The sequence below is a fragment of the Corvus cornix genome, chromosome 3, assembly GCF_000738735.6.
Source record: "Corvus cornix cornix isolate S_Up_H32 chromosome 3, ASM73873v5, whole genome shotgun sequence".
Lineage (NCBI taxonomy): Eukaryota > Metazoa > Chordata > Aves > Passeriformes > Corvidae > Corvus > Corvus cornix.
Window position 1 is genome coordinate 23,009,586 of NC_047056.1, and position 14,452 is coordinate 23,024,037.

The 14,452-nt window shown below is 40.0% G+C and overlaps 1 protein-coding gene across 5 annotated transcripts in view; it reads right to left on the minus strand.

Annotated features, from left to right (window-relative positions):
* Nucleotides 1-14,452, minus strand: part of HHAT (hedgehog acyltransferase) — a 151,607-nt gene that overhangs the window by 105,601 nt on the left and 31,554 nt on the right. For 4 of the 5 annotated variants that reach the window (XM_039568916.1, XM_039568914.1, XM_039568913.1 and 1 more), the window contains exon 9: nucleotides 13,180-13,215. The exons of the other annotated variant lie outside the window; for it this stretch is intronic. In XM_039568916.1, the coding sequence (XP_039424850.1) occupies nucleotides 13,180-13,215 (36 nt within the window). The remainder of the gene's footprint in view (nucleotides 1-13,179; nucleotides 13,216-14,452) is intronic. 5 annotated transcript variants of the gene reach the window in all.

The window sequence follows — 14,452 nt, forward strand, 5'->3', positions numbered from 1 at the left end:
TTGTTCTGTGAAAGCTACCTGTATTTTGACAACAGGCTGTATCATCCAAAAATGATGAAACACATCATTTCCAATTTAAACACTACTAAATATTTAAACCACAAGTCAGAAAATCCAATTTTTCAGAAATGCAGAAGTGTATTTTGTCCAGCTTGCTACTAGTGTTACAGACAGTTATTTGGAGGTATGTACTCTATTCTTGCAGTGCTACCCCAAATAAAGAGAATGAACACAAAATCCCTCTTTACGCTGATCATACAAATATTGGCCTGTCGGTTGTCCACGAGATAACCAACAACTTAAAACACAATTTTTTGTGAGTTATTTTGTGAGTCCAGTTCAAATCGCAGTGACAGCAAGAAATCATAACTATCGTTGAAATGTGTTTCCACAGAGAGAGGGAGAGAAAGAGGACAAAACAGGTTTCCATGGCTACTTGGTTAACCATCCCCATTTTGCTGTTTACATAGTTTCTAAACAAGACACTATAAACAAGAAGAAATGAAATATTTATTAAGATCTACATTACAGAAAGCTCCCACCATATGTCATGTCTGTTTCGACAGCTGACTGTCCAGCAGAGCCCTAAGACACACTGACATCTACTCACTGCTGGTGCTATCCGGTACATTATATAGCATAAACCCCTATGTGCAGGGAGGAAGCCCTTGACCCAAGTTCATTTACTAACATTTCATCAGTAATTTATTTTCAGTAGAAGATGATGCCTTGCCTTAAAACTAGGGATAAAACTGAAGTAAAAGCTCTTGCTTGGCTATCAGCTAAAATTTACTGATCATCAAAGGTTGCTCTCCAGCACTACCCATTTCAACAGTTGCAGTTTTAATAATTTACTTCTAATGCAAAAGAAGTTCCTCTTAGCTTGAGTCACCACCGTAAATGAAAGGTTAATTCTGTATAACAGCACTTTGAAAGCAAAAATGTCATCTAAATCAGGTCATTTTTATCTCCTATAAACTTTCACTTGAATTAGGCTTCTTATTGCCTGGGGGAGGAAAGACAAGTAACTGTGGTACCATTAGTACTGGGAAGATTCCAGACACGCCATCAAAAGCTCAGAAGTTCCATACAGAGTACCCAGCATGGAAAATTCTGGAGGTATTGTGGAGTTCTTGGTATTTGGATATCAACCTCATTCAGTTAAGACACAGCACTTGGCCTTAGGTCCCGTATGCGCAGCCATCACACAGCACCACAGCTCACTCCAAGAGTGACAGCAGTCCTGCAGTACTGATTTCAACAAAATCTGCTAATTAGAATCATTGAACTGTTTAGTTTGTACAAGACTCTTAAGATAATCGAGTCCAACCATAGACCTAACACTGCCAAGTCCACCATCAAACCTTGTCCCTAAGAACCAGTTCTACATGTTTTTTAAATACCTCCAGGGATGGTGACTCAAGCAGTATGGTATAATCTACTTACATAACATTCAGAGACAGACAGTTTTTTCTAAGAAGCAACATTTTTCCTGCTGTGCTTGAGGAGTGTCCTGGAAACTTGTGTAGCTTAAACACTATCAGCCTGTCTCCCATCGTACAGGCAAACTTCTGTATTTCACTGTTGCTTTGTGTTTGCAAAAATTCCCATCAGTGAACGCACTTACTCTGTTAGACAATCTGTGAATTTAGCAGAGATCAGCTAATCTCTTCTCCATGGCAGGATCAACTCTACTTAGGTTACTCTTGAGCAAGATTTGCTCCTGAGTCATTCCTACACTCTGAGAGCATTCAAATTAGAACATTCAACTGAGCAAGTCATGGCCTGTTTTGACTCTCCATTTCCAGACATCCAGGAAAGACATTTTATATATATATACACACACACATATATGAGTTTGGCAGAGCTCAAAGAAAAAACACTACTGTTCTTTACATTCTAATGTCAGTTGCTTATCACTGGTCAAAAAATTGAAGGCAGTATTTGAAACTACTGTGCTTCACTAGTAAATGTCCAATATTTATTATTTTCAGAGCAATAGTCTAATCCAGATTTGAAAAGCAACTCATTGTACCAAAATGCTAGACACATTTTAAATAATCTCTAAATCTACCACAACAGTCTCTGAAAGCACTAGCACATGGAATACTGTTATCCCTATAGCTACAGGAGATAATGTTCATTACATAACATTAGTATTCACAAAAAACTGTAGAGCAATATTTAGTACTCATACATCCTGATTCTCTTTACATCAGTCAAGGTGGAATTCTTTATTTAATGGGGTTTTTGAAGTTTGGGGTTACATCATGTAACTCAGGCAAGGATACAGCATTTTGCTGTTCACACAGAACAGAGCAGCAGAGGCTGGTTGGAAAGTGGAGTCAACTTTTCAAGTATTCAGCTATGTTGCTTGCAAGAAAGTGATAAATCTTCTTCAGGACAAAGGAAGCAAGAACTGTATGACAGCTGACAGTAAGAATTATCCTTTGGTTGCCATGACCTTAGCTCATTCTTCAGCACTGCATGGAAGTACTCCAATTACATTTTGGGGATAGAATAAGAAGCCTACAGCATGTTATTTTACTCACTTATTTCAGACAGTAAGATAAACAGAAGCCTGAAGCTTTTGACCCTTCATCCCTTCAAAAGTATGAAATCTACCCAATTATTTATCACCTCTAAGATGGAAGTCTGCATGCAATTTTGATTTGCATAGCCTAATTTCTTTACGTGCTAGGAAATGAGTGTTTCCCCTTAAACTGCACACCATAAACAATATATATTTGCAAAGATGCTAACTTGCATGTTTTATACATATTTTCTTAAATTTACCTGCTTAAAAGATCACTTTTTACTAGTTTCCTATCTACATATATAACGCACCTAACTATATGCAATTAAGAGCACACACAGACTGAAACCCCTTTATTTCCTTTTTTGACCCTAAATTCATATCTGTGATAGAACAAGTCTAAATCTAATAGTTACTTCCTGTCCTGTTTTATCATCTGTTCTTGATGTTACATAAAGTGCTTATACTAAACATCACTGAGCTCTTACACAGCATTCTTAATCCATAGATCTGAAAGTACTTTACAAAGGATGACCATTATCCTCCTTCATCTATGAAAAGAAAAAACATGGAGATCTTCAGGGTTAAATTTGGATCTCACTAAATTCCCACAGTCCACAGTGAAGCTGGAATTGCACCTCCCATCACAGTACCACTGGTCAGCCAGAACAGCATCCATCTCTGCAGATGGATTCCAGAGCCTTCCATAACACTGGTGGCCTGTAAGTTGCATGCAGTAATTCCATACACCACTTAGGCATCAATCCAGAGAGAATATGGCTTTCAATAGGGTATCTTATTCAGCTTGACAATCACTAAACGCCTCCCATCCCACACAAGCAGCACTTTTAAACAGTGTGCTTTACCTGCTTACAGCTCCAAACACACCAGTGTTGCTCTCAGTGATGGAAATAACTGAGTCAAGTCCTGTGCTTGGGCTACTGAAATCAATACTCCTTCAGACAGATAGATACATTGGTACCAAGGTCTGATGCCTCCACTCAGGTATCTCAAAGTATTTTCACCTCCACACAAACTCTAAAACTACCTGACCTAGGGGTAACTAGGTATGAGTTACCAAACCTCCTGCTTCATCCTGTCCTCTCCTCTTTTTGATTTGTTTCTCATGTTCTCTCTTTGCACCTTGCTCTCAGATAGATGTTTAAACTCATAGACTGCCTTAACTCTATAAACTCTCCTGGACTATTCAGAGAACCTAGAACCAAGTACTGGAAATAAGGACTGAGAGCAGAATGTGTACTAACAACTATGTGGGTTACCAGGGTATCGATCTGATTGAAACTGTCAGACACTGCTGTTTGGCCATTAAAGAAGGATGCTCTCTATTTCAATAACACACCTGATGATGTTCTATCCAGGTATCACAGCGTGAGAAACCTTTGTAGCTTACAACTTCGCGTTGAAGTTAAGGGGTTATTGCTTTGACAAGCTGTACCACAACCACCTCAAATCTGCTTCTAGGCTCAGGCAAGGTGAAGCAAGCTGACACTGAACACAAAGATGAGCCAAACAGCCATGATCTTCAGGAAAGGATTCAGAACACTCCAGCCTCCACAACATTCCACACAACAAAGTAGCCAAGGAAGAGAAAGGCATGCAAGCTTCCCTGCCCACAGGGATAAAGGGAATCGTTCTGTATTCTCTGGTGCTAACCCAGATAGGTTATGCTGAGCAGCTCTTCCTAGAATCCCGTATGTTATATGAACTACCTCCTGTCTGATCTGGTGTTTTCAGGAAGAAAAGGCACAAAAGTAGATGAGATTGTGTAACAGACTGCATCTTCTTGAATGCACATTTCCTAAAACGGGACCATCTTCCAAAAAACACACAGGCAGCCTCACGGACTCCCATGTCATTCCCCAAGACGTTCTAGAGAAAGCGAAGTCCCATCCCCTGCAGGCGCAGCCGGGCAGCAGCGAAGCGAGCGCAGAGAACAAGCTGCGCAGCCCGGGGGTGCTGCCAGCGGCAGCTCCCGGCGCCCCCGCTCCCGCAGGACTCCGCCGGCCCGGGCCAGCGGGCGGGGCAGGAGCGCCTCCCGGCGGCAGCGCGACAGAGCAGCGGGGGGCCCGCGGCAGCGGCGCCGCTCCTGCCCGGCACCGCCAGGCACAAAGGGAAAAGCCATCGGCACTGAGGGATTCATCTTCTCCCGCACGCGGCAGGGTACACTGGGCGGGAGGTTCATCACACGGCCCTTTCTCGGCGGGGGGAAGGACGGCAAGCTCAGAGCAGCAGCAGGGCCGGCGACAGATTAGTCTGAGGCATGTGCTGGCTGCGATGTCATTTACTGGGCTGCACACGACTGATTTACCAGAAGCTGGATTAGAAGAGCATGCTTTTCATCCTATTTTTTTCTGGTTCTGGTCTACATCTTAATAATTCCACTACGAAGAGCATGTGGGTTTCTGAAACACGTCTAAAACACAGAACAACTTTGAAGTTTATACCATCCTCGTCCTCCTATTTGTAATCATGTCTCTTAGCATGCTAAAGCACAAATATGGACCACGAGAAGAAAAAAAAGGACAACGTTAAAAGGGTAAAAGACAAAAGAATTAATCAAAAAGCAAACAAAATTAAGTAGATTTCTGCAAGTTTATACTCATATGAAACTTTGTACATGCTTAGTTTTAACTAGAAGTGTGTGGTGGAAGTTTAAGTAATACATAAAAGATATTTCTTACGTAATAATATTTTTTATGTATTCACTTTTGTGACTCTGAAATACTGATTGCTTCACCTATAAAAGATGCAAAGTCCCTCAGACTGAAATCACATGTAAACTCCAGCCAAATTCTGGCACGTACAACTAGGGACAAAAAGTTCTTGTGACACAACTTCCTGGACTACACGAAGAATAAATTGAGAATCCTTAAAATCACAGGTGGTTCAATATGCTGGGCACACACTTTCTTCCAATACACTGAAATGCAACCTTTGATGCCACTCCGTTAAAAGACTCAGTAAAATTATTTAAAAGTAGCATGAAATGAATCTTTAAATATTTCACGTTTCACAGTGTATTTCTTACAGATAGTAACTCAAATACCCTGCAACAAAAATAACAAACTGTTTTAATTCACAGTTGCAACACATAAACATGATGAGATCTGTACATTGTTAATCCCGACTTCCCCACTCCAACAGTTTAAGTTAAATGTCACATTTACATAACATTTACATAAAGATTCAGTTTTGTTTATACAAACCCCAGCCTTATTTTTGTAACATGCTCAATGCTAATTCATTATGTAACAACAGATTGTTTGCTCTTTTAAAAAAATAGGTGGTTTCATTCTGAGAAGGCACCTGAGAGACCACAATTGCTCTGAAGCAATTTAGCACTCAGCCTTTCTTACTGTTTCATCAAGTTTTTAAGGTTGGGTTGTTTTAAAACAAACAGGGTATCTTGGACACTGTCCCATGCTAAGACAGACACCTCAACTGATTTTATACATCACGGTCACTTCTGTTCAGTTCACACTTGTGCCCAATACACACACAGGAGAACAGTCACAGAGCCTCCCAATGCAACCCACAGGAGTTAATTATGGACTTCTAGTAGTGGTCACGTTGGTCTAAAATTCGAAACATTTTAGAAGATTCCAAGCACTATCCAGCCTGCTGGTTTTTATTGAGGTTTTTTGTTTTCTTTTTATTAACCACTTCGCTCTTATTACTGCTTTCAACAGAACACATTTAGACCAGTGCTGACCCATTCAAAAATTGCAAACAACAGCAAACATGGCAAAACTTCCAGTGCCTCTGAAAGCAGAGCTCACAGGAGTCTGCAATGCAGCTGGATGTAACTGCAGTATTTTATAAAAAGAGCTATATTTTTCAACTTCTCCATGCATGGATGGATGGATTAGCTGCTATTCTCTCATGTTTTAAAACTTTAAAATTATTTTTGCAGAAACCCTAAGGCCCCATATTGAAAGCAAGAGAGAATTCTCTAAGCTAATACCACTACCTCTTCACAGCAATGAAATAAATGCTTTAACCTTAAAATGAAATATAAATTAGACACAAAACCAATTCAATCACATCGGCTGATTATTACAATTGTGTTTATTACCAACAAGACTACATTTTTAGGTTTAATATATATTAACAACCACAAAATTTCAAGTCTCTACAAAAGCTGTCTCCAGCATGTCACATTTATATCACAAGATTCCCAAAGATTGCAAGAATCACCTTTTGTGCTTTGCTCCTTTGCTAAGGAGACATTATTTCAGTGGTCTTTCTTCTCCCAAGGGATGTTTTTGCAATGAAACCTGGAAACAGCCCGTTTCTGTGTTAGTCTGCTCTAGAACCTTGTACCACAGCGGGCCACTCCTGACTGAAAACACTGCTTGTGCTATTTCCACCGGCTTTATCTGCACTGCTCCAGAGGAGTACTGAGATCCAAGGAGTTCAAGACTAGTGAATACTTACTAGAGTCACATACCCTACCAGTCCCCTTGTTTTGTTTAAAGGCTAGGGATTGGAGGCAGAAATGAGCCAGAAGAGAATTCAAGTACAGCAGTTACACATATCCTACACACAGTGGTCTTACCTGCACATGACAAACAAATTACCAGCATCACTGGATCGTTCCCCAGGAAGCCTATCAGTGGATTTAAGTGGAATGATGCAGTGCATCCCTTGCAGCATTGACAGTTTTTACAGTCTACATTATTTTGATGATTACAGGTATATATAAAAATTGGTTTCCTTCATCCAGAGACTTTTCTGGTTAATCAATACAACACCTTTGTGCCAGCACTGATCCAAGTGAGAAAAATGAGACAGATACATAAAATTGTCATAGACATACCACAAGTTATACTAAAGAAAAGAGTATTGTTTACTCAGCAGGTACATAGACACACGTACACACAACAGTCAAATAGATCTGCTCCTATCAGTCATCCAGGGCTTTCAGGGAAAGCAGTACAAAGCTTTAGCAATACTGGTCAGGATTAACCTCATTTGGAATAGACCAGCCAAATTCACACAGTGCAAAAATTCCTCCTTAGGGCACCACGTTTTCCTCAAGGTGTCTGAAGGAAGGTGAGCGCAGCACTGGGGCCATTTTTTATGGCAAAAGACTGAGGTTACATGCTGACTGAAGTAACAGCCTGAAAAGAGAAGTCCCAAGGGTACAAACTACTAAGGAACTAGGAGGTGACTGCACAGGCCACAGGACAGCAAAACTGGTACACTTTTATCCACACCATGTATCAGAAACAAGTGGCCTATTGGTGTGAAGGACCCCTAGAACCAGACACATACTTTTTTTCTTGGGAAAACATTGTGGTTTGCTTCAGAAGACAGTTTGGGCACACACTGTTGTGAGAGTTGGGACTGTTCAGCTTAGAGAAGGCTCCAGGGAGACCTTAATGCAACCCTTCAAGACTTAAGGGGGGCTTATAAGAAAGATGGGGACAAGATGTTGAATAAAGCCTGCTGCAATTGGACAAGGGGTAATAGCTTTAAGCTCAAAGAGGATAGATTCAAACAGAGGGAAAGAAGAAATTTTTTATTTCAATTAGGGTGATGAAACATTGGAACAAGTTGCCCAGAGAGGCAGTAGATGCCTCATGCCTGGAAATATTTGAGGTCAAGTTGGACAGGGTCCTGAGCAAACTGACCTAGTTGAAGCTGTACGTACTTGTTCCAGGGTAGGATGGCCTAGGCAATCCTTAGTGGCCCCTTAGAATAAAAACTATTCTATGATTCTATGACTGCTGTGCATGTTTGAAGGCTGACTAGGTATCCAGGACACAGAGTGAACCAAAAAGTCAAATTTCTTGACAAAACAAAGTAAAAAGAATGTATCCTTGGGATATCTAGCACTTTCAAAGGCAGAAGTGTCTTTCCACATACCCTTATCAATGCTGCTGGAGAAAATGGAATCTCATTAATACTGTGCTGTCTAGCCCAGCTACAGCATATTAGATGATCAATGGTATTTTATGGGCAGCTACATTCAAAAGAGCAGCAGAGACTGTACAGCAGCAGCAGTGGTATTTGGTTCCCCAGAGGAGGCCATGTGTTACAGAGAACCTCACACAAAATCTGTGTCCAGCTGTTGGAGCCAAGAATCACCACTGAGCTTACCTAGCAATGGAGTTAGAGAACTGCTGCAGCACATGTTGACTCTCCAAGACTTGTGTGCATTAAAGAGAAAGGGGAAGCTCAGAAGTTCAGGGGTTAGTATTGTGCAATTTTTTGGATGTGTTGGGGTTTTTCGGCCAGCTGTTTTTGTGGGGTTTTTTTCAATACAGTGATAGAAAGATCTGCTTGGGGTTTTTTTTAAGCAGGAGTATAGATTTCTTCAGCTTGGGACAGCCTGAAGATGAGGGATCCCATGGGATTCCACAGCAAAGTCATACAGAAGTTGAGCAAGATGATGAACAGATTTTTCCATTTCTTCTTCTGTAATCATACCTTAGTTAGGACCATAATCCCCTCTTTCACCATAGGACCATTCTGCCCTTACCCAGAGGTGCCCTTTTCCTAACTAAAAATCAGTGGAGGTCACCACACAGTAGATTTTGATTCTAGAGGTAAACTATGCCATGCTTTACCTGAGAAAACTAAAAAAGCGGGTGGTTTTCAAGTTTTGTATTCAGAGTACCTTTGCTAACTAAGCTAACCTAAGTAACCTGCAACTCTAAACAAGCTAAAGTAATTGCAAACCATGGGGTGAGCTGAGAGCACTGCTAACAGATGGATGCCTTTCAGAGACACTGGGGGTGTGTGGTCCTGCAGCTCTCTTCAAAGCCAGATCTATACTGAAATGAGTATGATTCACACTTTTTCAAAGGCACAGCAGAGCTGAAAGCATAGAGATTTTTCAAAAGAATCATGCCTGCAGGAACTGTCATTCTTCCCCACTGTCCTCATCAGTGCTGTCCTAAAGGAAGCACTGTTTGGCATCAGGACAGTAAATATTCCCACAAGTTCACAATTTTATTTTATCCAATGCCCTGTTCTCAGCACTGGATGAAATGCCTAGATAAAATAGCTTCAGCGAGCAAAGAGCAACAGGCAGCCTCTTAGTCTTTCCCCTCTAAACTGCTATACTAAGGGCTATTTCTATATATTTTTAACTCTGAAAATACACCTATTGCTCCATTCTGAGAATGCTCTGATTTAGGAGAAAAAGGGTTGTTTCTCCTGCAGTCACACTGGAAAAATATTACTACATTTGTATAGTACTCATGTGATTTAAATAGGCAATTAATAATTTTGGTAATCCCAAAAGTAGTAACAAATAGATTCTTTTATATCATTGTGTGAAAACAGTGGGCAGATGACCTTCCAGGTATAGTAGTATATTTTTCATTACTACCAAACCCCAGTTTTCATCACAAAAGTACTAATCCTTCCCCAGTGAGCTTCCATGATCCCTGTTTCAAATACAATGGTATAACTAACAAATGTTCAAAACCCAGAGCCCCCATATACTCAATTGCACTTTATCTTCACAAATATGAGTTCCATGACACCACCTGATTTCAGCTTGCAAGCAGTAATTAAAAATCTAGTCCCAGAATCCAGTTCAGTCCAAGCCAGTAAACAGCATATTATTAACCATTGCAGTATAATATGTACCTATCCATAGTACATCTGAACATACGGGACTGCTAAACTTTTCCAAGCTATCTTAAAAGTGGTATCAGAAGCACAGTTCAAGACATAGACAGGTGGACAGAAATTATTTTCTATTAATTTTTTACTAAGAACACAGAAAAAACCCTGTGTTGTTGTAATTCTCTATAAAACTTTGTGTCATGCTTCACTTGGGGAAGCCACTGACTCTGTATGCCAGGCTAGTACATACAGTCCCAGTTCCTTCAATCAGCATTTAATTAGGCAGATTGTCCTTTTAGCAGAGACTATATTTAGCTTTGTTGGCCCCGCATTTTATATTTGCAAGCTTCATGCTGGGTTCCCTGTTCCATGGCAGGGTGGCATCATTATATTTAAAACAATATAACTTCTTGTGCATTTCAAATCCCAGCTCATAGACTTTCAATGCTTCCTGCAACTCAGGTCTGTTTGGGTTCAAGTTTATTCTTTCCTACTGTTTGTATTTCACACAGAAACGAAAACTGTGAAGAGGGCAGTATGACGTGTGACAGATACTTTATGAACACAGGAGATGAACTGCAAGTTCTCAGGAGCAGAGACTGTCTAGGCGAAAAAAGGCAGTAACTTTCTAAAATTCACAAGGCAGACCAACAGAAGAGATTAGCACCAAGTCTGTTTCCTACTCCAAATCATCTACTAAAAGGAATTTTTTTTTTTTAGTTAAGGAAACACCAAGCAAAACTCATTCTGGTACAACAGAAGGCAAAATTACTTCCTCCTTAGCAGCACAGCTACAGAGATAGCAGATGATGGTTCTCCAATTGGTTAACAGAGGTAGATAACAGGCTGAAAATGTCTATGCTAAGGTTAGATGAGGAACTGCATAGGACACAGCTGGCTTTGAAAAAATGATACATTAGTCAAAGATGACATTCAACTCATGCCAATTCCATGGTTATTTGCAGTCCAGGATCGCGCAAACATACAACTTAAATACTGCATCTCCTTGGGATGTAAAGCAATGTTGTATGAGGGAAAAATATCTTACTACATTCTTTGTATGAAGCAAATGAAAATATTTTATGGCAGAAGCATTACCAGGGCATCAAACTTAGTACATTAATGCTTACCATGATTCTGCTCTTGGTTATGTGGCTGTAGGCATTCCCAGGAGACCTTCTTAGGCACCATACTTCTTTTGTAAAGTAGCATATTTAAAGCCATGTCTTAATATGATTTCCATTTCTTATGCAATTATTTACAAACAGAATCTGCTTGTGAAAATATAGATGTAACTAATTTTGTAGCACTGATACCAGAACTTAAATATTCAGTTGTCTAAGAACTCTAAAACACAAGTACATTCAGTAATATTGACACTATGCCTTCAGTGAAGGAAGCTATCTGCTAAACATTGTAATGTTACACACAAAGAAATACACAAAATAACCCTAACCTTATAAAGTCTACTGCTCAAAGGTTATGAGAAATGGGTTGGCCTGTGCAACCTTAAAACAAACCTGATTTTCCTTGTGATGTAGGCTTGTATGATCTCATATCTGGTGCCAAAAAACACTGCATTAAAGCCACAAGGACTCATGTGTGAAGGTTTGAGACAGTCTTTATGCAGGAAATATGACAAAGTAGCCTAAAATAAGGACTTCAGCAGCAAGTCATCTCAAGGAAAGGCTTATGGTGGGACCCAAACAGCACTCTGGCTCATACATACTGGGCTCATTCTTCCAAGGTAGAGTTATTCACTGATAGATATATTGCACCATTCCAGTGGATGAAATAACTGATAGAATTAATTCTCTAAGTGCCCAAAGACTACAGAAAAATTCACCTTTCATAGCACACACTACGCTTCTTTGTAAAGATCAGTAGATGGTAATAGCTTTTTTATTAAAAATGAAGGCAAACACATTCTTGGCGAACATCTGTGACTATGCCCCCACAAAAAACTCTAAACAGCAAAAACAGTTTCTCAGTGTAGAATTCAAATGCATTAACCTCCCTTTTCTTGCTGAAGTGCCCTGCTTTAATTGCTTCATCCCTCTAAATATCATCCACCAAAGTACTCAAACAGCGATTCCACTTTCCTTATTCATCTTCAGAACACAGTCCATTCCACGCATTGAATAAATTGATTTTTCTGTTGAGAATATAAGACTCCACATTCCCAATTTTCTGTAAAATTCAAGCCCTCTTTACAAGGTATGAAGGTACTAGAGTTACCAGTATAAGAGTTTTTAAAAGCTTTTCTGCAGTACAAGAAAAATTAAGATTTTCACAGCCACTGAAATTTCCTGAGTCACGTTTTCCTTTAGAAGTTCATTAGAGAGTGACATTGGGTAGATATCCAAGACAAATAGTTAAAGTTTTTCAAACTAATAAATAAACAGAAGACAAAAGCAGATCTTGCCATAGAAAGTATAAAGTAATACTGAATTCACAAAGTGATTTTTACTTATAACAACAGAAATGCTTTATAACACGCTTGCTGAGATAGGTTTTCGCTGAGATAGGATCTGTTTTCTTCACAGCAGCTAGTAAGGGGCTGTGTTTTGGATTTGTGCTGAAAACACGGGGATGCTTTTGTTACACACAGTCAAGGCCTGTTCTGCTCCTCACACCACCACTAAGAAGTAGACCAGGGGTGCACAAGGGGAGGAGGAGGAGGGGACACAGTCAGGACAGCTGACCCCAATGGATATCCTACGCCATACGGTGTCACACTCGGTGTATCAAGCTGGGGGAAGAAGGAAGCAGCTGGGGGATGTTCTGAGTCATGACATTTGTCTTCCCAAGACACCATTGCACATGATGGAGTGAATGAATTCCTTGTTTTGCTTTGCTTGTGCGTGGCTCTTACCTTCCCTATTAAACTGTTACATCATCCCACGACTCTTCTCAGTTTTACCCTTCCAATCCTCTCCCCATCCCGTTCTGGGGATTGAGCATCCGTGGGCCTGGCTGCCAACTGAGGTTAAACCACAGCAATATGGAAATACAATTCAAAATAAGTATTAGCTTACCTGACCAGAAAGCGATGCAGCCCAACATCAAAACTTCTGTAAGAAAAAGAGATCCACCAAATTATTAAAAAATACAACTCTGTTGAGTATTGTACAAACACTGTGTTTCAAAACAATAATACCAAATATAAAGTTACAAGAATTGATTAAACAAAGAGCAAAAGTATAACACAACTTCCTTTCTGTAATGACACATGAAATTTAATATGATAATCACATGAAAAGATTTAGGTGCATGTTAAAAAGCTCACAAATCTCTTGTTGGAGTATTTATTCAGTAAAGTATTAACATTCAGAGTATTATAACCCACATAAAGCACAAATCGTGCATACGCTTACTGGAAATAATGTAAGCATCCTGGTCATCAGCACATTTTCTGTCATATGCAAGTAGATCCTCTGTGCAAAACTGCTGCGGAATCTCTTTCCCCTTTTCTGCTCTGTACTGCACTAAAATGCAAGGGACTGCTGTGAATTCTCTCCGTGATACAGAATCATCAAAAAAAACCCCTTATGTCTCCTTCAAATATAGAATATACCAAGAAGCAGACCTTGCAAGTGTGTTCCTCTCACATCGGTAAGGAAATTAACTTTGAGGCTTTCTGACATCAAGTACAAGTTAGACCACATTAAATTACAAGAACCATGTCTGAAATCTTCAGCCCTAACAACATACACTGACAGTAGCTGTCAGCATTTCTCCCCTTTTTCTGCTTCCTCCATTCCTAAGATAACTCAGGAGAACCAAGCTCATGAACAATGTACTAACAAATCCTTGACTCTACAGGAAGGTATCTGCTATTTGAGACATTTACCTAATATATGGAGTATGTGCCAGCTTTATGGGACTATCCATATAATCCCACATTAACTGTGTGCATAATGGCACAATTGGGACGTGCAAGTGTCTTATTCCCAGTGCTGGACTTGCTCTGGAATGGGCTTACATTCCACACACACACAAAATATTTTGGCGTATACCAAGCTCTTGAGCATTCTGTTCCAAAAAACCTAATTGGTCATTTTGTGTACAACACAGTTTTATTTGAACAGTACTGCTTGCAGTGTGCTGCTTTCTAACTGAAAGAGCAAGAGATATCATCAGATAATTAATGGCATCCTGATAACAGCAGAGTGATAATGAGCTGCAGAAATTCTAGGACTTAAAAGGAAAGGAAAGTCCACTTGTTCAGTAGGGTAGAGAGGAGAGCAATGAACTTCTCACTGAAAAGCTGCCTTGCAACAGAAAAACATCCTGCCAGGAACATGTACT